The sequence below is a fragment of the Elgaria multicarinata genome, chromosome 3, assembly GCF_023053635.1.
Source record: "Elgaria multicarinata webbii isolate HBS135686 ecotype San Diego chromosome 3, rElgMul1.1.pri, whole genome shotgun sequence".
NCBI classification, from domain to species: domain Eukaryota; kingdom Metazoa; phylum Chordata; class Lepidosauria; order Squamata; family Anguidae; genus Elgaria; species Elgaria multicarinata.
The window spans coordinates 71,760,574-71,788,091 of NC_086173.1; the positions used below are offsets into that span (position 1 = coordinate 71,760,574).

The 27,518-nt window shown below is 42.5% G+C and overlaps 1 protein-coding gene across 1 annotated transcript; it reads left to right on the forward strand.

Annotated features, from left to right (window-relative positions):
- The first annotated feature begins 15,896 nt into the window (after positions 1 to 15,896).
- IL12B (interleukin 12B) lies at positions 15,897 to 27,159 on the forward strand. The gene is made up of 7 exons (XM_063121540.1): positions 15,897 to 15,978; positions 19,588 to 19,878; positions 21,730 to 21,862; positions 22,635 to 22,828; positions 23,123 to 23,271; positions 24,220 to 24,374; positions 27,126 to 27,159. The coding sequence occupies exons 1-7, from the start codon at positions 15,897 to 15,899 to the stop codon at positions 27,157 to 27,159; spliced, it is 1,038 nt and encodes a 345-aa protein (XP_062977610.1).
- The last annotated feature ends 359 nt before the right edge of the window (positions 27,160 to 27,518 follow it).

Below are 27,518 nucleotides of genomic sequence, written 5' to 3' on the forward strand. Positions count from 1 at the left end.
AACTGAACAAGACCAAAATTAATGGAGATTTTCTATCACTTTAAAACACTCATAATTTTAGACTTTGACAGGCACGGAATAACAAGGAGGGTCAGGTGGGCCCACACTCTGGCAAGACTGAGGCAAGGAAGACTATCTCTTTTTTATACTGTATTTATATCCCATACTTCCTAAAAGAGCTAGAGTTGTATGGATGGTTCTTATCCTCACAACAACCCTGTGGTAGCTGAAAACTAGTGACTGGTCACTCAGTGAGTTTCTTGGCTCAGCAGGGATTTGAACTTGAAGCAAACCATAAAAATCATCTAATTTTTTTTTAAAAAAAATAGAATTTTTTAAAAGTTATCTGGCCGACTTAAGAAAGTTATCTGGCTGGCACCTAAATATTTTTAAAAGTTGGCATACCAGTCAAATATCCCTGAGAAGGATATACATAATCAGGATGTCATCACCAAGAAAGTCCTGCCACCTCAGATGGTGGGAGTGGCACACAGGTCAAGGCCACCAGCAATGACCTCAAAGATCAGGCAGGTTCTTTAAGGGACAGTAGTATATGAATGACTTTCTAGCATCTTCTTAGGATCAGGAAGATTCTAGTCTGTGGTATCTGTATTTCTGATCAAAATGCCCAAGTTCCCTCCCACGGGAATTCAGGAGGCTTCCAAAGCCCTACCCCTTCCAGCAATGAGCATTTCCGGTCATTTCAGGGTTTGCACTCGGAAGCTCTATATTGCCCCACACATAAACTGGAATCAGTAGGGCTGCCCGCACATGGAATAATAATAATAATAATAATAATAATAATAATAATAATAATAATAATAATTTTATTTCAAATCCGCCTCTCCATTCTGATCGAGGGGGGGAACAACAGCAAGTATAAAATACATAAAATATTAATCAAACACAGTATGCATTATTAAAACTTCCTAAAAACATACTAAAAGCATCCTAAAATTCCACTGGATAGGCCTGCCGGAAGAGATCAGTCTTTATAGTTTTCTTAAATGCTAAAAGACTGTTAAGTTGACGAATCTCCTCCGGCAGGCCATTCCACAGTCTGGGAGCAGCAGAGGAAAAGGTCCTCTGGGTAATACCTGTCAGCCTAGTTTTGGCTGGCTGAAGGAAGTTCTTCGCAGAGGACCTGAGTGTGTGGTGTGGATTGTACAGGAGAAGGCGATCCCACAGGTAGCCTGGACCCAAACCATGTAGGGCTTTAAAGGTGATAACCAACACTTTATACTTCACCTGGAAACTAATCGGCAGCCAGTGAAGAGATTTTAAAACTGGTGTTTTAAAACAGTTGGAAGGCCCCAACTGGATACTGTAGGCAGACCATAGACTTTCTGCTCCCTGGCACCAGTAGAAATAAAACAGGTTATATTGGCTCTGTCATTCTTTGGGTGGGGGTGGGGGGTGATCTCTGATCAAAAGAGCTGATAGTGGGAGAAAAGAATTGGTTGTGTCATTGTAGTGGCCACTTATGCATTCCCAAGAGGAGGAAATGCATCACACCTCCCAAAGAGGACACTGATTTGCATATGCTAATTTACATGTATAGAGGCAAATTTAGAAATAATCATTATAATTTAAATAGAAATACAATTTCATATTAGGGAAGACTGTGAGCAGGTAACCTGTGTGCTTACTCAATCCATTGTCCAGACTAACTTTTGATGGGCAGCTTCAAGGCCTCCTTCTTAGGGTTCTTTATCTTTAAACTGGACTTGGACAGGACAGCCCTTGAAATACATACTCAAATAGGTATTCTGGCAGCCCTTTAAACAGAGGATTGTTCTGTGTAAAAGAGGACACCTGGCTACCCTAACATCATCCTTTAAAAGTATTGTCTAGAGTTGGTGTTTTCTGAGGTGTGAGTGTGCTGTCTTTCATCACACAATCTCTTCTCCTGCAGTCGTCACCCCCACCCGCTGCTTCCTGTGCTTCGATTAAAGCCCAGAGGAAGAGATCACGAGATAACTCTTCATATGAGGTTTTTTCAGGTCTGCAGACAGCTGGGCAGAGTGATGGAAAGATAGAAAGGAGGGGAAAACAACACAGCACACTTGGTCACCGTGCTTCAATAAGGGAAGCTAAAAACAACAACAACCAAAACCAAACTAAACGAAATTCTAAACCACTCTAAGAATGAGGCCAAGAGAGAGAAACCTCTTTTGTCTGGGATGAATTTTGGGGGAAACTGGAGGACAGATTTCATCCCAACACTGTCCCATAGTGTTTCCTTTGCCTAGCTTTTCCGTCTCTGTATCCATCAGTGCAACTACCTTTCCTTCTGGGAGTTCCCATTAAAGCATGCTTCTTCACCAAACCTGTCTTCAACATCTTTCTTCAACATTTCCAGCTGCTACCAGATAGCCACTCCCTTCTCCCCCATGACCCTCTTTCTTTATCAAACCTCCATCTTTAATTTTGTCTCATCTGTTACTTAGGAATGGGTATCAAGGCAACATTCCACTGCAGCTTCATTTTGTCGTTTGTGACTGCCTCTTGGTCTGAGAAGCATCTGAGTCATCAAAAAAAGATGCTTGCACGTGGAGAAGGAAGTCCCAGAAATAAAACACGGACACCAGAGCTTGGGATAAACTAGGGCCTCTTTATTTAAACAGGGAAATTCTCCCCTCCATGGATCTGTGCGTGGACGTGGGGGAATCTAGCTCATTGATCATCAGGCAACTAGCCTGCCCATCAGGGCAAGCCACTCAGTTGAAAACAGGGAGTCAGGTGACCCAGGCCCCTCTTCCAACTACACTTGAGTGTTTGGGGAGACTGACCTGCATCATCCCCACTCAGGGATGCACAGCACCGAGTAGATGAGACAGTCCCCAAAGGCAAACCATATCCTGACACGAAAAGCTACAAAGCCCCCGAGGAGCAGGACCTCTGGATTGCCGATCACCATAAAGGTGCCAGAGTGCTTACCGCCCCTATTCTCACTTCCCAAAATTCCCACGTAACCCTGCCATTCGTAATTGACCTATTTATCCTCCACTTTTAAAGATTAGATCCAGTATGGAGTAGGCGGAAACCTGTACATCACTAAATGACAGGGAAAATTCCTACTCAGCCCCCTCTACAAAGGGGATGACTGGTTATTCCCAGATTGGTTGATAGGGAGGGAGGGTGGGGCTGAAAATGAAAGAGGCCAAGAGTCGCATGCGGCAAGCCTTTATATCCTTGGCTCGCCCCCCACCCTCACGTTCAGGTCTTCTTACTTCTGGCTCCCTCCCTCCTGCAAAAGCCGACACACACACCCAAACCATACTGGCTGCATGGGTATCGGGCTTCCTGCCTAGTGCTGTTTTTAGATTGCGAGGGTACTTTTCAGCAGAGATGTAACAGCATCCTCGCAAGACCGTCAGTCAGAGAGTGTGTCATCCTTCTGCCACTGTTGGCATGCAATAAATTTTGAATAAAAATGAGGTACTTGATTTTTTGCTTACCCTTTCCTTCTCAGCCAGAAATATTCATTTACACATCTTTGTGTAACATTATTAACACACTTCATAATTCCAGGAGTGCTAAGATATATTTTCTGACTGAGCATATTGTTTTTGTTTTAGTAGAAAGGTGTGCATCTGAGAAACGTTCCTTATTGCAGGAGGATGAAGTAACCAATTCTGCATATTTCGCAAAACAATTCTTTATACCATTGAATGTCAGTTATGCTTTGATTCAGTTTGGCAATGCCGTAGGGAAGCAGAATAAAATGGAAGCTTCCAGTGCTGTAATCCAAATTTCCCCATAAAGAAATTATGACATCACAGTGAAAAACCAATCTGTCACATGGAGAGTTTAATAAGAAACATGCTTTCATATGTAAGAAAATTCCACAGCCTGGATCACAACAAACTTTCTAAGAATCTCAAAAGTTCCACTTCATTTCATTCAATTTCATTTCATTCTTCCCCACAATCCCTTTTGGTGATAAGAGAGGGCAGAATGGCAAGCTAGTCAGAAACAAGTACCTAAGGTGCTCTATGTGTGACTATGTATGTCCAAGTATTCCTCCATATAGGATGGACCCTTTTACTATTAGTGGAAGATTGGTTAGATTCCAGTCCAGGGCAATGATCCAGAAATATATGTATGTATATATATATATATATATATATATATATATATATATATATATATATATTGAAATGCCTAAATATTATTGAATTTGACCAGTGCAGGATTTTCTTTCAGTTCAGTTTTGATAAGAATTTACCAAAATTCACAAATTGCTTCATATTCAAGAAAGAATTTGAGATTACTCAAAAATTAGAAAAACAAGCTGAATGCAGGAGAAAGAAGAACTGACGGATTCAAGATGGAGCTGGACTGCCATCTGTCAGATATGCTTTAAGGTGGGTTCCTGCATTAAGCCGGGAGTTGGACTCGATGGCCTTATAAGACCCTTCCATAGGGTGACCATATGAAAAGGAGGACTGGGCTCCTGTATCTTTAACGGTTGCATAGAAAAGGGAATTTCAGCAGGTGTCATTTGTATATATGGAGAACCTGATGAAATTCTGGCTTCATCACAACAGTTAAAGGTGCAGGAGCTATACTAGAGTGGCCAGATTTAAAAGAGGGCAGGGCACCTGCAGCTTTAACTGTTGTGATGAAGAGGAAATTTCACCAGGTTCTCCATATATACAAATGACACTTGCTGAAGTTTCCTTTTCAATACAACCGTTAAAGATACAGGAGCCCTGTCCTCCTTTTCATATGGTCACCCTACCTTCCAACTCTACTATTCTATGATTCATCCATCCCTAGTAAAAAAAAAAAAAGGTGGCTGACAACATCCTGAAAAGTAATGTGAGTAGTCCAGTCTCCTCTAGAACATCAGGCACACTTATTTCTCTTTCCCCTGCCATGGACGCGTCCCACAGAGCCCACTGCTATTCTCTGTATAGCTATTAGCAATATTTCCAAGATGAAGGAAATCATTCTAGAATATGGGGACCCCTTTCCAGGCAACTTATGTGAAATTGTCAACGTAATAAGAGTGACATGCCACCAGAAAATAACCAACATGACATTCTCAACATGGACGTATTCAGAGAAAAGTTTGTGTCTGAAACAATTTTAAGAGGGGTAGCTATGTTAGGCAAGGTATACACTACTGCTTTATAATGGTTTATAATGGTATTGACAACTGTTGGGGCCCAGGATACACTCCATATTCCATTGTCAAACCACTTTCAAAGTGTTATATCCTGCTTGGTGTAGATCTGGCCTAAGTCTTGGGCAGCAAAAACAACGAGTCTTGCAGGACCTTAAAGTCAAACAAAAATATTCTGGCATGAGCTTTTGTGGACACTGAAGTGGACAATATCCATGACACCTCATGCCAAAATAATTGTGTTTGTCTTTAAAGTGCCACAAGACTCTTCATTATTTTTGTGTCTGAAAGTATCAGAACAGAACAGCAGCCAGGCTAGTACCCAATGAGAAAAGCCTCCTTGCAGCTAAAGAGCATTGCCAATGCAACAAGACAACACACAGGGTAAAATCATTGTACTTGGGGAAAGAGAAATCTTCTAACAAGATGTATCAATGTAGTGACAAATCAGCTCTTTATTGATCTTGAAGAAGCATTAGGGAAATAAGCTGAATATGGCTCTAAGCATGAAAGCACGCATGCACACACACAAGGAAATCCACACAGCAGTGCCCCTGTGCGCAATAACACACCATTGGGCAACATTTCCTTTTTTAAAAAAGTCCTAATAGGGAAGTCACAGTAAGCATTATGATTAATAATACAATTTGTTGTTGTTGTTTATTCGTTCAATCACTTCCGACTCTTCGTGTCTTCATGGAGCAGCCCACGCCAGAGCTTTCTGTCACCCCTAGCTCCCCTAAGGTCAAGTCTGTCACCTCCAGAATGTCATCCATCCATCTTGCCCTTGGTCGGCCCCTCTTCCTTTTGCCTTCCACTTTCCCTAGCATCAGCCTCTTCTCCAGGGTATCCTGTCTTCTCATTATGTGGCCAAAGTACTTCAGTTTTGCTTTTAGTATCATTCCCTCAAGTGACCAGTCTGGCTTTATTTCCTGGAGTATGGACTGGTTTGATCTTCTTGCAGTCCACGGCACTCACAGAATATATCTATTGTGTATATATATATATATATAATACAATAGTTTTTGAAATTATTTATGTGGTATCCTGTGAGTGATTAGGGAAAGTATTGTATAAATATGAAGTATCATTGATTCTAACCTACTGAGGTGCTCTAATAAGAACATAAGAAGTGCCATGCTGGATCAGACCAAGGGTCCATCTAGTCCAGCACTCTGTTCACACAGTGGCCAACCAGCCATTGGTCAGGGACAAACAAGCAGGACATGGTGCAACAGCACCCTCCCACCCATGTTCCCCAGCAACTGGTGCACACAGGCATACTGCCTCGAATACTGGAGACAGAGACAACCATCAAGGCTACCAGCCATTGATAGCCTTCACCTCCACAAATTTATCCAATCCCCTTTTAAAGCCATCCAAATTGGTGACCATCACTACATCTTGTGGTAGTGAGTTCCATAATTTAAAAATGCGCTTATGAAGAAGTTGTTGAGAGGTCTTCATTCTATTATTATTTTTTAAACACCTCTGGCACTTACAAGAGCCCAGGAGTTCTTCTTGAATGTCTATGGGAGAGGGCAAAGTCACATGGTCTCCAATAGGCATACAGGAAGAACTGCTGGGCTTTTCCAAGTGCCGGTGTTTGTGTCTTTTAATGATAATAAAAATAGAAAGAAGATCCCTCAACAACTGGCTACATTTTAAAAAGGCATGTGAAAATGCTTAACCCCTCCCCAAGGCAAAAACAAACAAACAAACAATGTCCCTTTCACAGGGAGAGAAAAAGTTCCTGAAAATAGGAGGCAGAATTTGGCACAGCACTAGTCATTTTACTTATATCTTGGTTGCAATAGGTTTGATAACTAGGGCCCAATCTACTTTGTGGTGTCTTCCACCACTGATACAGTTTTAAAAAACCATTTTTTTAAATTCACATCTAGTCCTCCCATGCCACACTTAGCCAATTAATGCAGTGTAGACTTGATGTAAATCTTGCTTTTGTGAGGCAAATGTAATCTGAAACGTCATTAATGTGGCTATGTAGGTGGAATCTGGGGACATCAACAAATTTCCTTCCTCCTTTTTTTTCTTCTCCCCCCCCCATTGTTTTACATCCATTTAGCTAATGCACAGGTACAATGGTGTGATGGAGTAGAGATTTTTTAAAGAAAAAAGTCATCCCAAAAGCAGTATGCTGATTTTCTCAGGAGTAAGCCTCACTGAAGAAAATGTGGTTTAGCTCTAAGCATTCCAAACTCTCTTTTTTTTCCTCAAAGGAAGGGGTAAGGGGAGCAGCATTGCATTTACTCTGCAGTTCACTGGGTAGTGCGGGAAAGAAGTGAGCAGAAATGTGTGTGTGTTTGTGTGTGTGTTTGACAGATTCACACCTGCAAAGGTGTGTTTGTATTAGCAAACACTATTAAAGAAAAAATATCTGGGTCAGCAGAGGGTGAAGCCAACAGGAATAGGTTAACTCCTCTCCTCCATCTGTTAACCCATTCCTGTTGGGTCCACCCTTCCCTGGTGCAACTTTCTGTTCCTCCTCACAGAACTACTCCCCCCAGTTGGTGCTGAAGCCACCCCTCCTCCTCCCAAGAGTACTACTGCTAGTTTAGGACACAATGAGTCCTAAAAAGCAGGGAAGTTGAAGTAAAGGGAAAATCCATCACAAAAGGACTTTGTGAAAATGCAGTTTTTACTATAAGAAAACATGGAACTGATACAGATTGGCGGTAACATCATGTGTCATACTCGTGTGTGAACACTGCAGTTAGTTCCCCATGTAGATTGGGCCTAGATTTTGTTGTTGTTGTTGTTCTTCATGAATGGCCTGACTATCCATCAATGACATAGAGGTATGCATCCCCAAGAAGCAAGGCTGCATAAAGATGGTGTCCAGTGCTTCTTGGGTCGCATTGCTCTTACTCTAAATGGGCAGACAGTTTTGCCCCCTTTCATCATTGCATTTTGAAAATTGCCAAAAGGAGAGGGAGGCTTCAGACACTATCAAAAGTATTTGGTGAAAAGGAAAGGAACCTCTTGTGCAAGCACTTGAGTTGTTGCTGACTCCTAGAGGGATGCCTGCTTTTGTTGACGTTTTCTTGGAAGATTTTGTAGCGGGGTGGTTTGCCATTGCCTTCCCCAGTCGCAGTTACCTTTCCCCCAGCTAGCTGGGTACTTATTTTACTGACCTCGAAAGGATGGAAGGCTGAGTCGACCTGAGCCGGCTGCCTGAGAACCAACTTCCGCTGGGATCAAACTCAGGCCGTGGGGAGAATTTCTGCTGCAGTAACTGCCGCTTACCACTCTGCGCCAAAAGGACCTCCATTTAATCTGAGGCCTAATAAACACTGATGTAGCCTTTAAAAATGATGAAGAGGAAGATGAAAGAAGGAGAAGAAGGTGCGAAAGGCTTTCCCCTCTGCTATTCAAGAACATTTTTCTCCCTAACCCTAACCCTTTCTCTCTCTCTCTCTCTGGGCATGTCTACATTGGGCAATATCCCGGGGATCATCCTGGGATCGTCCCCACATGATGCACAGGGGATCCCAGGAGCAGGGAGTAAAGATACCTGCATTTCCCTGGGATATTGCCATACCCTTTCTTCGCGGCTTTTTCCTGGGATGATCCTGAGGAGCATGGGTGGTATGGCCAGCTGTCCCAGCTTCTTCCTTTTCCCCCGCAAGTAGCTGGGGTCATAGAATCATAGAATCATAGAATAGCAGAGTTGGAAGGGGCCTACAAGGCCATCGAGTCCAACCCCCTGCTCAATGCAGGAATCCACCCTAAAGCATCCCTGACAGATGGTTGTCCAGCTGCCTCTTGAATGCCTCTAGTGTGGGAGAGCCCACAACCTCCCTAGGTAGCTGATTCCACTGTCGCACTGCTCTAACAGTCAGGAAGTTTTTCCTGATGTCCAGCCGGAATCTGGCTTCCTTTAACTTGAGCCCGTTATTCCGTGTCCTGCACTCTGGGAGAATCGAGAAGAGATCCTGGCCCTCCTCTGTGTGACAACCTTTTAAGTATTTGAAGAGTGCTATCATGTCTCCCCTCAATCTTCTCTTCTCCAGGCTAAACATGCCCAGTTCTTTCAGTCTCTCTTCATAGGGCTTTGTTTCTAGACCTCTGATCATCCTCGTTGCCCTCTTCTGAACACGCTCCAGCTTGTCTGCGTCCTTCTTGAATTGTGGAGCCCAGAACTGGACGCAATACTCTAGATGAGGCCTAACCAGGGCCGAATAGAGAGGAACCAGTACCTCACGTGATTTGGAAGCTATACTTCTATTAATGCAGCCCAAAATAGCATTTGCCTTTCTTGCAGCCATATCGCACTGTTGGCTCATATTCAGCTTGTGATCTACAACAATTCCAAGATCTTTCTCATTTGTAGTATTGCTGAGCCAAGTGTCCCCCATCTTGTAACTGTGCATTTGGTTTCTATTCCCTAAATGTAGAACTTGGCATTTATCCCTATTAAATTTCATTCTGTTGTTTTCAGCCCAGCACTCCAGCCTATCAAGATCACTTTGAAGTTTGTTTCTGTCTTCCAGGGTATTAGCTATCCCACCCAATTTGGTGTCATCTGCAAATTTGATCAGCGTTCCCTGCACCTCCTCGTCCAAATCATTAATAAAAATATTGAAGAGCACTGGGCCCAGGACTGAGCCCTGCGGCACCCCACTCGTTGCCTCTCCCCAGTTTGAGAAGGTTCCATTGATAAGTACTCTTTGAGTCCGATTCTGTAGCCAACTGTGGATCCACCTAATAGTTGTTCCATCTAGCCCACTTTTAGCTAGTTTGTTAATCAGAATGTCATGTGGTACTTTGTCAAAAGCTTTGCTGAAGTCAAGATATATGACATCCACAGCATTCCCACAGTCCACAAGAGAGGTTATCCTATCAAAAAATGAGATCAAATTAGTCTGACAGGATTTGTTCCTGACAAATCCATGTTGGCTTCTAGTAATCACTGCATTGATTTCAAGGTGTTTACAGATTGACTTCTTTATAATCTGCTCCAGAATTTTCCCAGGGATGGATGTCAGGCTGACTGGTCTGTAGTTCCCAGGTTCCTCCTTTTTGCCCTTTTTGAAGATAGGGACAACGTTAGCCCTCCTCCAGTCGTTCGGCACCTCACCCGTCTTCCATGATTTTGCAAAGATAATAGACAAAGGTTCTGAGAGTTCTTCCGCTAGCTCCTTCATTACTCTTGGATGCAGTTCATCGGGCCCTGGGGATTTGAACTCATTCAAGGAAATTAGGTGTTCTTTGACCATTTGTTTATCAATCTCAAACTGCAATCCTGCCCCCTCAACTTCTGCTTCACTTTTTCCAGGGGGGTCATAGATCCGCTTTTGGGAGAAGACCGAGGCAAAGTAGGAATTGAGCACTTCAGCCTTTTGTTTGTCGTCTGTTATCAATTTGCCATCCTCATTAAGCAGTTGAACCACCATTTCTTTCCTCTGTCTTTTACTACTCACGTATCTGAAGAAAGCCTTTTTATTGCTTTTAGCATCCCTCGCTAATCTCAGCTCATTCACAGCTTTAGCCTTCCTGACGCCATTTCGGCACTTCTGCGCCACTTGTCTGTACTCTTCTTTTGTAGCCTGGCCTTCCTTCCACTTCCTATATGTATCCCTTTTTGTTTTCAGTTCATCAATAAGCTTTTTGTGGAGCCACATTGGTTTCCTCTGTTGTCTTCTATCTTTTCTCCTTGTTGGAATTGTTTGTAACTGTGCCTTTAAAATTTCATTTTTTAGATACTCCCACCCATCCTGCACTCCTTTTCTTTTTAGGCTCCCTTGCCACGGGACCTTACTTATTATAGTTCTGAGTTTATTAAAATCAGCTTTCCTAAAATCCAGAGTACGTGTATGGCTACGCTCGACTTTTGTCTCCTTCATAATCAAGAATTCAAGTATGACGTGGTCACTTTCCCCCAGAGTTCCCGTAACTGCCACTTTATCCACTAAGTCATCCCTATTGGTCAATAACAAGTCAAGGATTGCTGACCCTCTAGTTCCTTCCACCACTTTCTGTAGGAGAAAGTTATCACCCATACATGTCAGGAATTTCTTGGAAGGGCCGCTTTTGGCAATAATGGTCTCCCAACAGATATCAGGGTAATTGAAGTCCCCCATCACTACTACTTCACACTTCCTTGAAACACTGGCAATTTGTTTCTCAAAAGTTTCGTCCTCGTCTTCTCCTTGATTGGGTGGTCGGTAGTAGACTCCGATTATCATATTCTTTTTATTCCTAGCCCCATTTATTTTAATCCAGACGCTCTCGACGGGGCTCCCAATCTCATCCGCCTGTATTTCTGTGCAGGGATAGGTATTTTTAACATATAGTGCAACTCCACCTCCCTTTCTATTTCTTCTGTTCTTTTTGAACAAGTTATATCCTTCAATTGCTATATTCCAGTCATGGGAGTCATCCCACCAAGTTTCAGTTATACCTATCAAGTCGTATTTGCCTTCATGTAATAAGAGTTCAAGTTCATTCTGTTTGTTTCCCATGCTCTGGGCATTAGTATATAGACATCGAAGACCATGTGTTTTATAGTCTGGCTTTGTTCCTACCTTGTTGCAGACACTATTTTGGGACTCTGTTGGAGCTGTTCTCTGTACTGTGGTGCATTGGCCTTCATCCATTGTTGCCTCAAAATTTACGTCTCCCACCCCCGCAAGATTCAGTTTAAAGCCCTCCTGATGAAGTTCTTCATGCTGTGGCCAAACTCATTCTTTCCAGCCCTTGTGAGGTGCAACCCATCCCTTGCCAGCAGTCCATGTTCCAAGTAGCATAGCCCGTGGTCCCAGAATCCAAAACTCTCACGACGGCACCACTTTCGAAGCCAGTCGTTCATCCGGAGTATTTTTCTTTCCCTTTCTAATCCTCTTCCAAGAACCGGGAGGATGGATGAGAAAACTACCTGGGCCCCAAAGTTCTTCAGTTTCCTTCCCAGAACTTCAAAGTCTGAAATGATTTCTTTGTAGCTCTGCTTGGCGACATCATTTGTTCCCACATGGATGAGAAGAAAGGGGTATGTGTCCGTGGGCTTTATGAGCTTCGGTAACCCTTCAGTCACATCTCTAATCTGTGCTCCAGGGAGACAGCACACCTGGCGAGTCCATGGGTCTTCACGACATACTTGGGTTTCAATCCCACGCAGCAGGGAGTCTCCCACAACGACTACTCTTCGCTTCTTCTTGGTTGACCTACCTTCTGTCTCTTGGTCACTGTTGCATGGTGCCTCCTGTACTTCTTCCTCTGCAAACTGTCCTTCAGTCTCATTCTCCAGAAGCTGAAAGCGGTTGCTTAACTGAGGGAAGGAGCTGGAATGGGAAGAGTCCAAGGCCATTGGGGATGAGGTGGGGAGCAGGGTTGGAGCTTTTCTTTTCTTTCTTTTTACTTACTTTTTCGCTGGAGCACAGCGCTCCAGGGTGGATTCCTGCATTGGGCTGGGGCTTTGACTCAATGGCCTTATAGGCCCCTTCCAACTCTACTATTCTATGATTCTATCAGCATATCGCGAGATCCTCCCCCTCCCTCCCGGAATGCCGGAAGGTGTAGACATACCCCCCTCTCTCTTTCTTTCTCCCCCACCCCCAGGAGTAAAATTGACTAGAGCAGAAGACTTCACCAACCCAGTCGAGTCCATTTTATCCCTCCATTCATTCGTATATACTGCTAGGGGAAACAGGATTTTACAGTTCATTTCCCCATTATGTTTAAACACCTGAACCATAGGCTACCAATGCTGGATCAGGCAAATAGCGCTACAGCAGCATTAAGGGGGAATTCATTCCCATTGCTCTTCAAAAATTAACATATGCATACACACTCAATCTGTTTCCACATTGTCCTGAATACCATATATCTTATGTGATGGCAAGCTGTATTTGCAAATTATGTTATGTTCTCTGTATTTGAGTTTTATTTCTTCTTGCTTTTATCTGGAATTTAAAAAAAATCCATTTTATGCATAGAGAGATTCAGTGTCATCATATATTCTGGATTCCCAGTGAGGTCACTTGTGTGCCTGTGTCCTGCAAGAGAATGAAGAAGGAAAGGAATTTCCAATTGCATAGTATAATGTCTATCAAATAATCCAATTTCCTCTTGAAGGATTGCTTGGGACTCCCAAACATTTACCCAGTGGTTTCTTCATTCAAATTATATTGCTTGTAAAAAAGAAAAGAAAAAGAAAAGGGGAACTCACCACTTGTGTCATAATTTTGCGGCCCTGTGGTTAAGCCAAGTATCTCTTTGGTTTCTGTATTGAAGCACATATAAGGCAAGCAGTGCTCAGCAGCATCTATAGATCCAAGTTCACAGAGGCCCCAACTTTGCTTACCAACTGCTGACCAGAGCTGAAAAGGTAAGAATTGCTCAGCATATGTTGTGTTGTTAACACAGAAGAGCTGCATTAGTAGCTACTGAAAAACAGTTGTATTGGCACCAACATTGTCATATTTTTGGCGCCAGGTAAAGACTACCGACTTCTCCTAGGCATTTAATGGTATAGGATGGGGGGTGTCTATGTCTGCTGTTTTAGAACAGGCCTGTTAGGAATTTTTTCCCCATTTACATTGTTTTTAGCTGTTTACATTGATTTAATTGTTCTGTGTTAAATTTTTAGACTATTTTCACTACACTGTATTTTTTATTTTTTATGAATTGTTGCAAACTGCCCAGAGAGTTCAGCTATGAGAGGTATAAATTATTATTATTATTATTATTATTATTATTATTATTATTATCATTAGACAGAAAAAGGGAACTTTAGAGGAATCATTTATGGATTGTGTCCCTAACTTGTTAAACATTTAACAATTTTAAGAGGGAACTCTAAAGTGATTGGAGAGAATGTAAATATAAATAAGTGCTGTACAGGCATAAAACATTCCTAGCCATATATTTAGCAGGCATAACAATACATCTTAATTGAGCTAAGGGGGGGAAATAAGGTTTCTGTTAGGGTGACCATATGAAAAGTAGGACAGAGCTCCTGTATCTTTAACAGTTGTATAAAGTAGGGAATTCCAGCAGGTGTCGTTTGCATGCATGCCACACCCTGATGACATTTCCTCTTCATCACAATAGTTAAAGCTGCCGGAGCCCTGCCCTCATTTGTATCTGGTCAAAAGGACAGGGCTCCTGTAGCTTTAACTGTTGTGAAGAAAAGGGAATTTCACCAGGTGCTGCATGCATACAAATGACACCTGATGAAATTCCCCTTTCTATGCAACTGTTAAAGATACAGGAGCCCTGTCCTCCTTTCCATATGGTCACCCTAGTATCTGTGCCAACCATCACATTACCCAGCAGACTCCTGGCCAAGCTCATGGACATGGTCTAAGTCCATCTTGCCTGGTACAACCCAGGTCTCCATGGTTTCCATGGGAACCATAGTTTTTTACAGATTGTGAGCCACTTTATGCATGGATGTTCTGCACTGGCCATAATAATGGTGGTCTGGCTTTAGCCTACACTTGTATCTTATGATTGTCATGGGCAGCTCATCACCTGGCAAACGAGAGCTTAGAGAACCCATATGAAGAATTATGCAATGTTGGTGATGGCAGGGAAGAAGTATTCACTGCTACCATTGTATTTATGAGCTGCCATCCATTGTCATTTCTAGTTGTAAAACGTTTGTTACATTCATCCACCCAATCCACTCTGATTAGTTGGGGCCATCAAAGGCCCACTGTGACAATTTTGCTAATTTTGCTGATAAAATTGCTCACTTCCAATTACATTTCTATGCTGGTTTTAGGACAAAACTGCTAGGGTGTGAATGACAGGTCACCTTGTAGGATCAGCTTCAATTATTGTTAACTAAAGACAACAACAGGACTCTTGGAGACCTGCACCCAACCATCACTTGACCCATGCCCATCCTAGCCTTTAAAAATTAGTCAAGACATACTAAAGCCATTGCTGTTGGTCACTGCCAATAAGGCCTTGGAACAGACTAGGGCTTAGCGATTGAGCCAATACAGAAATCTATATGCACAGTTTATCAACAGTTACATGTGAACGAATGGGCACCCACACCCTAATATGGTCAACTAAAGTTGTAATCCTATACATACTTACCTGAGTGTAAGCCTCATTGAATTCAGGAATCTTACTTCTGAGTAGACATGCAAATGATGCACTGTAAAGGAGCATACTGAGCTTGATAATTGGAGTCCCTACAGAGCATTTTAAAACAGATATTTATTAATCATCCAATGATTACATTTTAATTTTCAGCTGTTGCATACTTTGGCAATGCAACTTTTTTATTTTCAGCACACCAAAGTACTATTTAAAGAACAAGAACGTTTTACCTTTAGGAGAAATATGATCTTATTAAAAATGAGTACTAAAAATGTGATTAAGCAATTCATGGTATTTTATGCAAATCATCTGGGGATCCCATTTTAAATTTATTTTTTTACTTACCATTATATCTAGTATATATTTTTGGGTAAATCCATTGGCATCTCTGATTAAAGACAAGTAGGCACTTCAGTCCTGGAGTATTGCATTCAGAAACATGTACATTGATGGTGCTATATAAATAAATAAATAATAATAATAATAATAATAATAATAAACAGGCATTCTATTCATTTGATGCTAATGGACTCTGTTGGAGCCAAGGGAATTTCTCAGCTAAGTAAAACAATGAATTTCCAGAAGCCCACATTTACAAATATCTAGATCTGTACAAGTGCAATCAGATAATCAGCCACTCTTTATTCATTTCTTGGGAAAACCTTCAATATTTATTTCTTCACAGATGGTATGTGTATCAGTCATCCTAATGTCTTTGCTGGCGTTGGCTACTCGTTCAGAAGCAATACAGGAAGTACGGACAAATAGTAAGTCCTTTGTTTTTAACCATCCCTGCCCCAAGTGCAGCATATTTGAAATATATGGTGAGGATCCAAGGCACAGCGCATGGTGTCCTGCACATGCACAGAGGCTTTTCAAACATCCCCCTACAGTCTCCCAAGCTTGGCCACAAGCACCTGTGCATAAGCAAAAGCACTTTGAGCATGGGCCTTTCTGGATTGATGGCATGACTTATATTCACACATTTTTTAAAAAAAAAATGATGGCAAGGCAGGCTTATCTCTGATTTAAGGGACCGCATTAAGCAGCCTCATGCATCAGTACTATGCCCTTTTAATGAACACTCCAATGCTGGAGCACTCCAAATATCCTATGCTCTGAAGGCAGTTATTCAGAAGAGCAGAAGGAGCAATGGAGACCATTTTTATCTCTCTATCCTCCTTGTTGTTGCTGTTTTGTGTACACAGGCTTCTTGAGGTTCAGAGGTTGTGCTGCCAGGGGCAGAACTGGGGTTGGAGAAGGCACAGGATACTGCATATCCTGGCCTTTCCGCTCCTACCCCACCAGAATGCCCCCTTTTTCCTCCCCCAGAAGTCACATGTGCAGCCTCAGGAAGCAGCAGCTGTGAGTCTTTCCATGGTGGCTGTGAGGGGACAGGGAAATGGAGGGGGAAAGGATCATAACATAGATTTCCCTTCCAGAGGTTGTGGTAGCATCTATTGCCTCAGCAGGTGGGGTCTGAAAAATCCTATGGTCCCTGGAACACTCTCCCAGGACCATAGCATTGTCCCCTTAAGGGTTGAGTGCATTGTATGTTTTACAAATCAATGTGAGAGAGCCCTGAAAGTTTTGGTAAACATCGGGTAAGAGCTGAAACCAGAAACTATTCCATTTGGAGGTGATTGTTTCAGTCTGTTTCAATCAGAAAACAGGAATACGATCTTATGACAGATTCTATGCAAGCAATGATCATCAAGACTCCGAGTAATCATCTCACATAGGAAATTAAATGGAAAAACCACTGATGGAACAGTATTTCCATGTCCTCTCTGCTGCTACCCCCCACTATTAGGGTGACCATATGAAAAGGAGGACAGGGTTCCTGTATCTTTAACTGTGGTGGTGAAGAGGGAATTTCACCAGGTGTCATTTGTATATATGGGGAACCTGCTGAAATGTCTTCTTCATCACAACAGTTAAAGCTGCAGGTGCCCTGCCCTGTCTTTAATCTGGTCACTCTAGTATAGCACCTGCACCTTTAACTGTTGTGATGAAGAGGGAATTTCGCCAGGTTCTCCATATATACAAATAACACCTTCTGAAATTCCCTTTTCAATACAACTGTTAAAGATACAGGAGCCCCGTCCTCCTTTTTATATGGTCACCCTATCCACTATGCACCCTCCAAACCTCCTCCAGAGGGACCCCCACCCCTCCAGAACAGATTTGGAAGGGAGGCAAGGAGGCAGAAGTCCTGATCCATCCGTGGTATCTATTCCACAGCAATAATGGAGGGAACTGGATCAAACCAATAAAATAAGATTTCACGTCAAAATGTAGTGGATACAGATGCACATATACAAATGCAGGAGCTACACTACTGCTTTAAAATAGTTTATAACAGTAGTGATAACTGTTGGGGCCCAGGACACACTCCACATACAGTTTTAAAACCATTTTCAAAGTGTCGTATCCTGCTTGGTGTAGATCTGGCCCAAGTGGTAACATCCCACATTTCGCACTTAAACACAAAGGCCTAGCCTATAGATACCGCCGTTTCCTGCTTCCGCAATCATCCCTCACAGGGCACATGCCAGGGAAGTTTCCCACAAGTACAAGAGAACCATTGCAAGATAACATGTGCCCTGTGATGGTGTTTCCAAAGGCGTATTGGGAGAGGTGGGCAGGACTGGACAGATGGGTACAGGGCACAGATTTTTTTTTAATAACTCCTCCAAGATGCACACCAGCATAAATACACAGAAATGCAGGGGAGGGGGTCAGGATAGATACTGTGTCAAAGATGCACTCCTGTGCGTCGCTATGGTTGTGTTACAACAAACAAACACATGGTTGGTGCCAAAACACGCCAATAGCCAATCAAAAACTATGCTGAAAATGGTGGCTACCCACTCCCGCCCACGTCCAAAACTGCTGGACACACCACTGACAGCGGGTTGGCTGTTCACCGAGCCAGGAGCTAGCGCTGAACAGCAACAACTTTGGGAGGGGGGGCACACAAGCCGCGGACATAGCGAGACAGCTGAAAAAACCATGGCAAAAGCAGTCTGTGGCCTAATCTACACCAAGCAAGATATTGCACTACGAAAGCAGTATAAGAGCGGTATATAGAAGGCAGGAGCAACACCAAGCAGGATGTAGTGGTATGAAAGCGGTATACGGTATGTGTCAATGGGCCCCAATAGTTGTCAGTACACTTCAACACTGCTATATAAAGCAGTAGGGTGGCTCCTGCCTTTTATATACCATTTTCATAGTGCAATATCCTGCTTGGTGTAGATTAGGCCTGTGATATTCCTAAATAACTGAGGGGTCATCCCTAGATCACAGTGGAAGTAGGTGAACATCATGTGATAAAGTAGGGATGACTTCAATATTATTCCGGAATAAATGGCTGGTGTAGATTAGGCCTTAGTAAGTTAGGCCATAGCTAGATGGGGTGAAATCCTGGGGTGAGCCCCGGGATCGTCCATGTGTGTCGTCCATGATTCTTCCCTTGCCCAGGATCTCACATCCTCTTTAGGCCTGGTTTTTCTGCGGTCTCGGGCTGAGCCCAAGACTGCAGAACGTGTGGCCGGGCGATGTGGTTTGTCCCAGCTCCTCGTGATTCCTCGCGAGGAGCCGGGAGCTGCGCCCATCAGGGGCGGGGTGGGGAGCAGGGAAAGTATTTTTTTTTAAAAAAAAAACTCACCTTTGCGCACGTGCGCTGCTGCCCTTTAAAAAAATGGCGGGTGTGACACCTCTCCGTTAAGGTCATCGCACACTGCGTGTGAATTGAGGGGGAGATCTTGTGATGAAAATATCATGGGATCTTCATCCCTCCATCCCACTAGACCACTAGGTCTTGCTAAGGCCTTAGTTGCCTACAACAACCTGCCAAATGTTAAGAAAAAAATGATGACAAAGCAGACACAAATATATGGCCAATGTGGGCTAACATGGTGATCTGTAACTCTCAGGCCAGGTCTTCTCCCTGGTTAGAATGCTTGCCCAACCTCACACCCACCCAACACTCACAAGAGTCCTCTGAAGCAGCTGCCTTCCACCCACTGGTTAGCATGACAGCTGTATCAAGAGAAACTGCCTCTTGCTACACTTGTGCTATTTTTTTGTCTAAGTTTCACTTGAAAGTTTTTACTCAACATTTCAAGTTAAAAATAGACTTAAGACGCAATCCTATGAATGTTTAGAGAGAGAAAATGTCCTACAACTCCCATGACTGGGGTATGCTGGGAGTTGTAGGGCATTTTTCTTGCTAAGCCTGCATAGGATTGCACTCTTAATTAATTTAGTAGTCTTTTCAAGTCACATATTCCTGAGCTGTAGGTCAACCTTGTATTTGGCCAGAGCTTACTTTTCTCATCATTTTTTTCCCACTTTTTTACAACGTTCAGCCCACATTGTAGAAGTACAGTGGACTTCAATACCTATGGAGCCACCTGAACAACGAGTGCTCATCTGCAATATATCTGAGGAGCAGAACACGTCAGTTTATTGGACAAAAGACCAGAAATGGCAAGGAAATGGCATGCATTTGGAAATAACAGTCAGGGAACCCCCGGAAGCTGGCACTTATAATTGTTGGAGTAACACCACACATAAGCTTTTAAGTTCCACTACCGTGTATATTATGAAGAAAGATATGAATGGGGAAACAGCTGATGCAATTCTCAGCAAATTACCAGGTAAGCCTGTGCGCAATATAGTTTCACTGTACACTGAATGCCCACCAGTACTGCAATATCAGAAACATCCTCTGAAAGGGATAAGAAAAATGGTTATGCTTGGGATGATTGTAGCATGATACATGGCCATCACTACAGTGCAATCCTATAGATATATCTACTCAGATGTAAGCCACCTTGAGTTCAATGGGACTTTCTCCCAGGTAAGTGTGTATTTATTTATTAAATTAAATTTATTTATTAAATTTATATACCGCCCCATAGCCGAAGCTCTCTGGGCGGTTTACAAAAGTCTCTGGGCAGTTTAGCAGCCTTCCCTCAATCTGGTAACCTCCAGATATTTTGGACTACAACTCCCAGCATCCCTGATTTATTGTTTATATTGGTGGGGCTGGTGGGGCTCCTCCAAAAGCTTCGACTTCACCAGATTGGAGAAGACTGGGGTATAGTATTGCAACCTAAATATGTCAGATGCTAATAAGTTAGTAAAAGAGAGAGAGAGACAGACAGACAGACAGACAGAGACATTAAAGAGAGTGCCATTGTTGTTTTTTCCTTGCATGCCTATGGACAATTTCATTTCATTTCATCCTTCCTTCCTTTTCATTTGAGAGCTTAACACATCAGTCTTAGGCAACACAGCCAATGGTAAAGGATGGTGGGTGTTACAATCCAACACCATCTGGAGAGTCACATGTTGCTCACCCTTGCCCTTGTACAAGACAAAAGTCTAACCCAAGAAAGGCTGCAATCCCATACACACTTACATGAGAGTAAGTTCCATTGAACTCAGCAGAGCTTTCTTCATATATAGGTAGCGTGACCAAAGGAGGACAGGGCTCCTGTATCTTTAACAATTGTATAGAAAAGGGAATTTCAGAAGGTATCATTTATATGCATGCTGCACTTGGTGAAATTCCCTCTTCATCACAACAGTTAAAGCTGCAGGAGCCCTGCCCTCTAGAGTGACCAGATACAAGAGAGGGCAAGGCACCTGCAGCTTTAACTGTTGTGATGAAGAGGGAATTTCACCAAGTGCAGCATGCATATAAATTATACCTGCTGAAATTCCCTTTTCTATACAACTGTTAAAAATATAGGATCCCTGTCCTCCTTTTCATATGGTCACCCTATATATAGGATTACAGTGAGCATCTTCAGACACTTCTTCCATTGTCCACTTAAAACAATTTGCTGATAACGGATAAATCCCATGCCTTTACACAGAAACACCAAGTCCTCCTTCCTGTAAAAGGGTTTTCTTAAACATCTGCTACATGACAGTTCTTTGTAACTTAAAAGTTCACATACTGTACTGGAAAAAATGGTTAGCCTTAATAAAAATGTATCCATTTGGCAACCATGTAATGGATATGGGTATTTAGGATTCCAACTGCTGTTTCTCACCTCAGTTAATTTAGTTTACATTGGGCCTGTTCAGACAACATGGTAAGCTATGGTTAGGCCGCTAACCCTTTTGCAGCAAATGGTTAATAAGCGTGTTTAAATCATGGTTATGTGTAGTCTCCATGACACGTTAGTCATAGTTCATATGACACACTAAGCCATAATGTTTAGCTCAAAATGCTTAACAACCATGGCTTAGCGTATCATCTGAACAGGGTCACTATGTTAAACACTTCAGTCAACCAGTACATATTCATATGTTAACTGTTAAGTCTATTTTATGGACTTCACACTTTCATTGTCTATAAAAGCTTGTGAAATCTTGAATCAGATTTAGCTTTTTGGTATGCTCTTAACCTTGTTATCTTTTTTTCTACTACAGTCTAACAGGGCTACTTTTTTAAAAACAAAACAAAACCCTGTGCATTCTTTGTTTTGTTCCAGAAACAAATGGCAGAAGCTACTTCAAATGTATGGCAAACAATTACTCTGGGAAGTTCAAATGTTTTTGGGAACCAGTTAAAGAGGATTCAGATTTGAAGTTTAAGGTCCAAACTGGAACTGAACATCAACCTAAGTGAGATTCATTTTCTTTTCCTTTTTTCTACATCTTTTCAAGCAATCTCAGCATAGACAGCGGAGCCCCTATAATAAGGCATTTAATGGGTTGCTGTATTACTACAGGTAGAGAATGGGTGAGAATCACTCTCACTTTTTCTTTTCTTGGTTTACAAAAAATCCAACATTATTGAGGGATGGAGTGAAACTATGGCAGCAGAGAGTGGCAGCATTGGGTAAAAGCTACAACAACACAACATTTATATGCTACCTTATCTGCTAAAAAAGCAGTGTACAATTTAAACCAATAAAACCTTACAATAAAAACAAGAACATAAAAAATTAAAACTACCCATTTTGAAAGGCTAAACTGAAAAGATACATCTTTGCACCCTTTCTAAAAGCCAGTAAAATGGGAGCCAATTATAGTTCTTGAGGGAGCACAGTCCATAGTTTGGGAGCAATGCAGGAGAAAGCCCTTTCATGTGTGCCTAACAAACAGGTCTCTGCAAGACAGGGCACCCTCAAAAGTCCCTCTCCTACAGAACTTAATCCAAATGATGAAATGGGCTCTACTCCATAAAAGTTGATGACACAATAAATCTGCTAGTCTTAAAGGTGCCACCGGACTTTTTCTTCCACCACCACCCCTTATTTCTGAATGCCTGTGTTTAATCATGTCATGTGTTCTTGCTGCTGAGCTTAGAAAACAAAATTAGAAAGTAAAAACGTTTTCTGAATTTTGGAGGAAACACTTATTCACTTCAGTTCCATCCCGGTTTTGAATTCAGGTCCAAAGAGAGCACTTCGGGAAACATTGTTTGTGAGGAGCCCGTGAAGAATGAAGGAATGTACTCAGTCTCCTGCAGTAAAGAACATTTCTGCCCAGTGACTGAAGAGTACCACCCAACCGAGATGGTCCTAGAAGTTTTCCATGGAGTTGTATACGAAAAACACACTGACAACTTCTTCTTCAAAGACATCGGTGAGTCATGCCCTTTCTCAATTTAGCTTAGCTGGGGGGAAAGGCGAGAAATGAAGTCCTGGTTTTTTGCCTTTATTCACAGTATCTGGTATTGGCACTAGAGGGCAGCATGGGTCCTTCCACGGTTGAGCTATACGTCTTCCTGAGAAAACCTTTCTCACTTCCCAATTAAAAAGTTCAGAAAAAATAACAAGACTGGTGTTTTGACATCAGGACACTCTCTTGGAAGGCGCAAGGCAGTCAATTTAGTGTGCATAAGCTTTAAAATGATGCCAATTTCATTTCTTCTTGCAGTAAAGCCTGACATTTCAAAGTGCCAGATTGACAAAAATGGCTATTTGACGTTGATGCCTCCCCCAAATTGGAGCACCCCAGCTTCTTATTTTGTACTGACGTACCAGATCAAAGTTTCTCGATGCAAGAGCACACTGAGGAAGCCTCAGGTACTTTGATGAATCTTACACTATCTATCATGGAGAGGCACACATATGGAGAAGCTATTAGAACGAGGATAAGGGATGAACTCAGTGATATTTTGATTCTTGCTGGACTAGGCAAAGGCCCACTTAGCTCATCATTTTGTTTCCCTTCCAACCTTGGACATCTGGAGGGGATCTACACTACTGCTTTTAAAGCGCTTTAAAGCACTTTGAAAACGTTTTGAAAACTGTATATGCAGTGTGTCCTGGGCCCCAACAGTTGTCAAAACTGTTATAAAGCGCTTTAAAGCGCTTTAAAGCAGTAGTGTAGATCCTGCCCCAGATGCCTGTGGGATGCTTGCAAGCGAGGGATGTTGTATCCAGTTTTGTACTCAGAGGTACATTGCACTGGAATATAGAACACATGGTGACATCAGCCTATGATATCAGCAATGACCCTGTGAACTCTGAACCAAGTCCTAAGCAGTTTCAGGGTTTGTCTTGAGAGCTGCTGAAAGCAGAAAACAGAGGGGGGAAAACACGTATGCACCCAGAAGTCTTCATGCCAAATGCCCAGTTGCTTTTTAAATCATGGGTTTGTAGGGGTTTTCCATGGGGAAACTGCTTCAAGGGCATTTCATGAGAGCTCAACTAAATGGGTGCTTCCCTGTCACCATTTTCAGTTTGACTAAGATCATGAAGCCACTGCAGCACGAAGGAGCAATCACCAGTGCTGTGTGTGTGGCTCTTCTAATTAAACTTCAGTAGCTTTCCATAAAGTCATTGAAAACAAGCCTCCGAGCCAAATTAAATCCAGCCCTTTCCAGACAACGAAGCTGAATATACTATAGACGTGGCGTACCAGATCATGGCACCAGGACGCTTCACATTCAGTTGGCTGTCCTAAGCTTTCCCACTTGATTGATGATCCTTGTAGTTCCCTCCTAAAGCTGGCTCTGCTTTTATTCTCAGGTCTTTGATGTTGATCGTGCTATATTACTTCAAAATGGAAGTACCCTGAAGTGCTCTTATCCACAGTGCAGCTCTGACCGGTACTGCTGCTTTATTCGATCGAGGGACCTCTATTACAAACATTCTCTTTGGAGTGACTGGTCTGAGGTTTGCAGGTATGATTCGACGCACCATTGATTTCTGTGATTGGGGTGTTTTGATGGTCAGAAGGATGCATTCGCGAGTGTTTTGGGTGCTCTGTCTGCAGCTAATCCACATTAGTAGTGATATCTGAAATTATTTTAGACAGGGAGAAACTCTCCCGTGTATAAGATAAATCTCATCATATCATCTTGGCCAGCATTTCCCAACCAGGTCCCCTCAAGATGTGCTGGACAACAACTCCCATCATTCCCTGCTGTGTTGGGGAAGATGCAGCATGGGGAATGCTGCGGCTCCAGGATTCCTCCAGCTGCCACCTCAATTGGGGCAGCTTTGCTGCGTGCAAGCATTCCTCGGATGGGGAAAGACTATGCCCAGTGAAGCCACTCCCTGGCTGAAACACCGGCTGGAACTTTGGCAAGGGGTCAGATGATATCAGGCTCCTTCTTGTCATCCGGACCCCAAAGTGTTCACCACCCTTGATCTATATAGATGTTGTAAGGGTAGCTGGGGGGGGGTACAAACTGCTTACCCCCCTTATCTCCATTGCAACCACCTGCCTGGCCTCTTGGTACCAGAAGCCTCAAGGAACCCTAGCACTGTAGCCCTGGATTTAGCACTGACCCAAATAGCAAGAACATAGCAGCACAAGCAGCTGAGGTAGAAGGGGTTTATTTACAAGTAAGGGTAGGGGTTGGGGGAAGGATAAAAGTAAAACACACATGCAGGCATGCAGGCCATAGGAAACCCCGTAACCTTAAAACAATAAAAACCTAGCTAAACTATCTACTTACTCCAAAGTAGGGCATTGTAGTCTGAGCCAACCATGGACAAGATGAAGACCGGGGGGGGGGGGAAGTTCTCTAACTTTATACCGTCAACAAGCTCTCACCTCCCTCCATGTTGCCTCCTCCCTCTCGCACAGCCCTGTTTCACACCTCTCTCCAGCTACAGCACCTCCTTCCTGTCATGCTGCTGGTTTATGGCCTTGAGACCTGATAAGAGAGCTCTCCTCTGGCACCAAGGTCTCTCCTATCTTTTCCACTTTTCCCCTAGCTGTCTTTGTGTTAAATCTTCAGGCCAGCACCCTTCTCCTTCTATATTTTAAAAGGGTCGTGCATTTTAAAAGTGTCATGCTAAAAACTATTCAGCCCTCTCTGCATGACTAGTATATGTGCAGTCTGTCTGATGTCCAACTCCTTTACAGATGTAGAGGGACAGCCTGAAGCGGGATAGGAAAGGAACATGCAAGCCCTTTGGCTGCTCCCAGTTTCTCCACTATGGTTAAGACTGCAGACCTATATCTATTTATAGCCCCATTGAACTCAATTGGGCATCTATAGGACTGTACTCTAAGAGATTCACAGCACTGTAATTTAACTGATTTCAAATTCTGGACGTGTTACATTTACTGCTTTTTTCCATGATTACTGTTTTATGTACTCCTGCACTATGGATTATACTCTTTGGGTGTTTTATTGTTGCAGGTTGCCTGGAGTTCTTTTTTGAAATAGGCGGGATTATATCCATTTTCTAAATAAAACAAGAAAGGAAAGGAAATAAATTTATATTCTCACGAGGCTGTAGGCCTTTCCACTGCTACCTCCATGCAAGGGGATTTAGGCCTTAGCTAGACCAGGCTTTATCACAGGGGATGCACAGGGGATCCCGGGATCAGGGAGGGATCATACCTCCCTTGCCCCGGGATAGAGCACTCCCCTTTGGGCCCGGAGCCAGGAGTACTGTGCCCATTGGGGGTAGGGTGGGGAGAGCAGGGAAATGAAATTATTTTTTTTAAAAGCACCTATCTTTAGCGCAGAAGCGTTGGTGCGCTCCTCTTCATTTAAAAATTTAAAAATGACAGGCGTGACGCCTCTCTTCCTGAGGTCGTCGCACCTTGCGTGTAAATGGAGGAGGGATCTCGCATTAATCGCAACGCACAGACTATCAGGCAGGTCTAGCTAAGGCCTTAGAGTAAATGTCGGGAAAATAAGGAATTGTTCAGAGAAATAATATGAGCAGGGAGAAGAACGTGGTCCAAGTTGTCAATGAGAAAGAACTTCTTGCTAAAATTATCAAACACATATGCAGCGGAGTTTCAGCATTTTACATTCCCCTCACCCAAGTTTTATTTTATTTTTCAGCACTGAATCTCACAACAATGACAAACTATACAATGAAGACAAAATAAATTCATGCGTGCTTCCAAAGAATTGAAACTGAAAACCTCCTGTGTATGTGTGTTTGAGGGATTATTTATAATAATTGTTATTTATAATTTTAAGACTAATAGCTTTTAAAATGTAATGGTGCCTCTAGAACTCCTGTTGCTCTCAAGAAGAACTAGCACAGTTTGGGCTGCAACACATTCCTCCTATATCCTACGTCTTTACTAAATGTGTTGATTATAATGGATGCAAATGGCTTCTCCTTTATAAAAACAGTGAGAGTATGTTCCAAATGTGAAATCAATGGTATTTTTGTAAGGAAATATGTTAAGAATTTGTGCATTCAATTACTCCATATGTGCTGTTTTGATGTAAACAATCCCAAGCTGCTAAAGGAGTAATAAGTTAATTTTATGAAGAAGGAAATTTAATAATAATAATAATAATAATAATAATAATAATAATAATAATAATAGATTGGTGGGTTCAATGCAAAGTAAGAACTTTCTCCAAGAGCAGACCCCCTTTGTGTTGAAGAATGTTTCTGTAAAAGCAAGATAAACATGAATTTCATCTTTCTTGGTCTTTGCACTGTAGCTATGATTTACAAGACTTGGATGAAAGGGCTTGATATGCAATCCTCATTTTATACTCAAGCTCAATATTTGAATGGTAATACAACCTTGGAATTTGCATTTAAGGAAAGAAGTGTGTCTTCTTTTTTGTAGCCACAATATTAATAGTAACAGAGAGGCACTGTCAAAATAGCCATGAGTAAACTTTGGGGACCATAGCAGCAGCAAAAGATGTGGGTGGCTAGGAGGAGCCAAAAACTGGTGACTGACACAGTCCTCTTTCCCCTGTACTTTAGGAATGAGGCCACTATAGGTTTTGTTTGATTGCTATTACTTACTGAAAAGGTTTTTGGGATTTTTTTTAAACAATAAATCCCCTCTCCTTCCTAATTAGACAGTTGATGGCACTAGACCT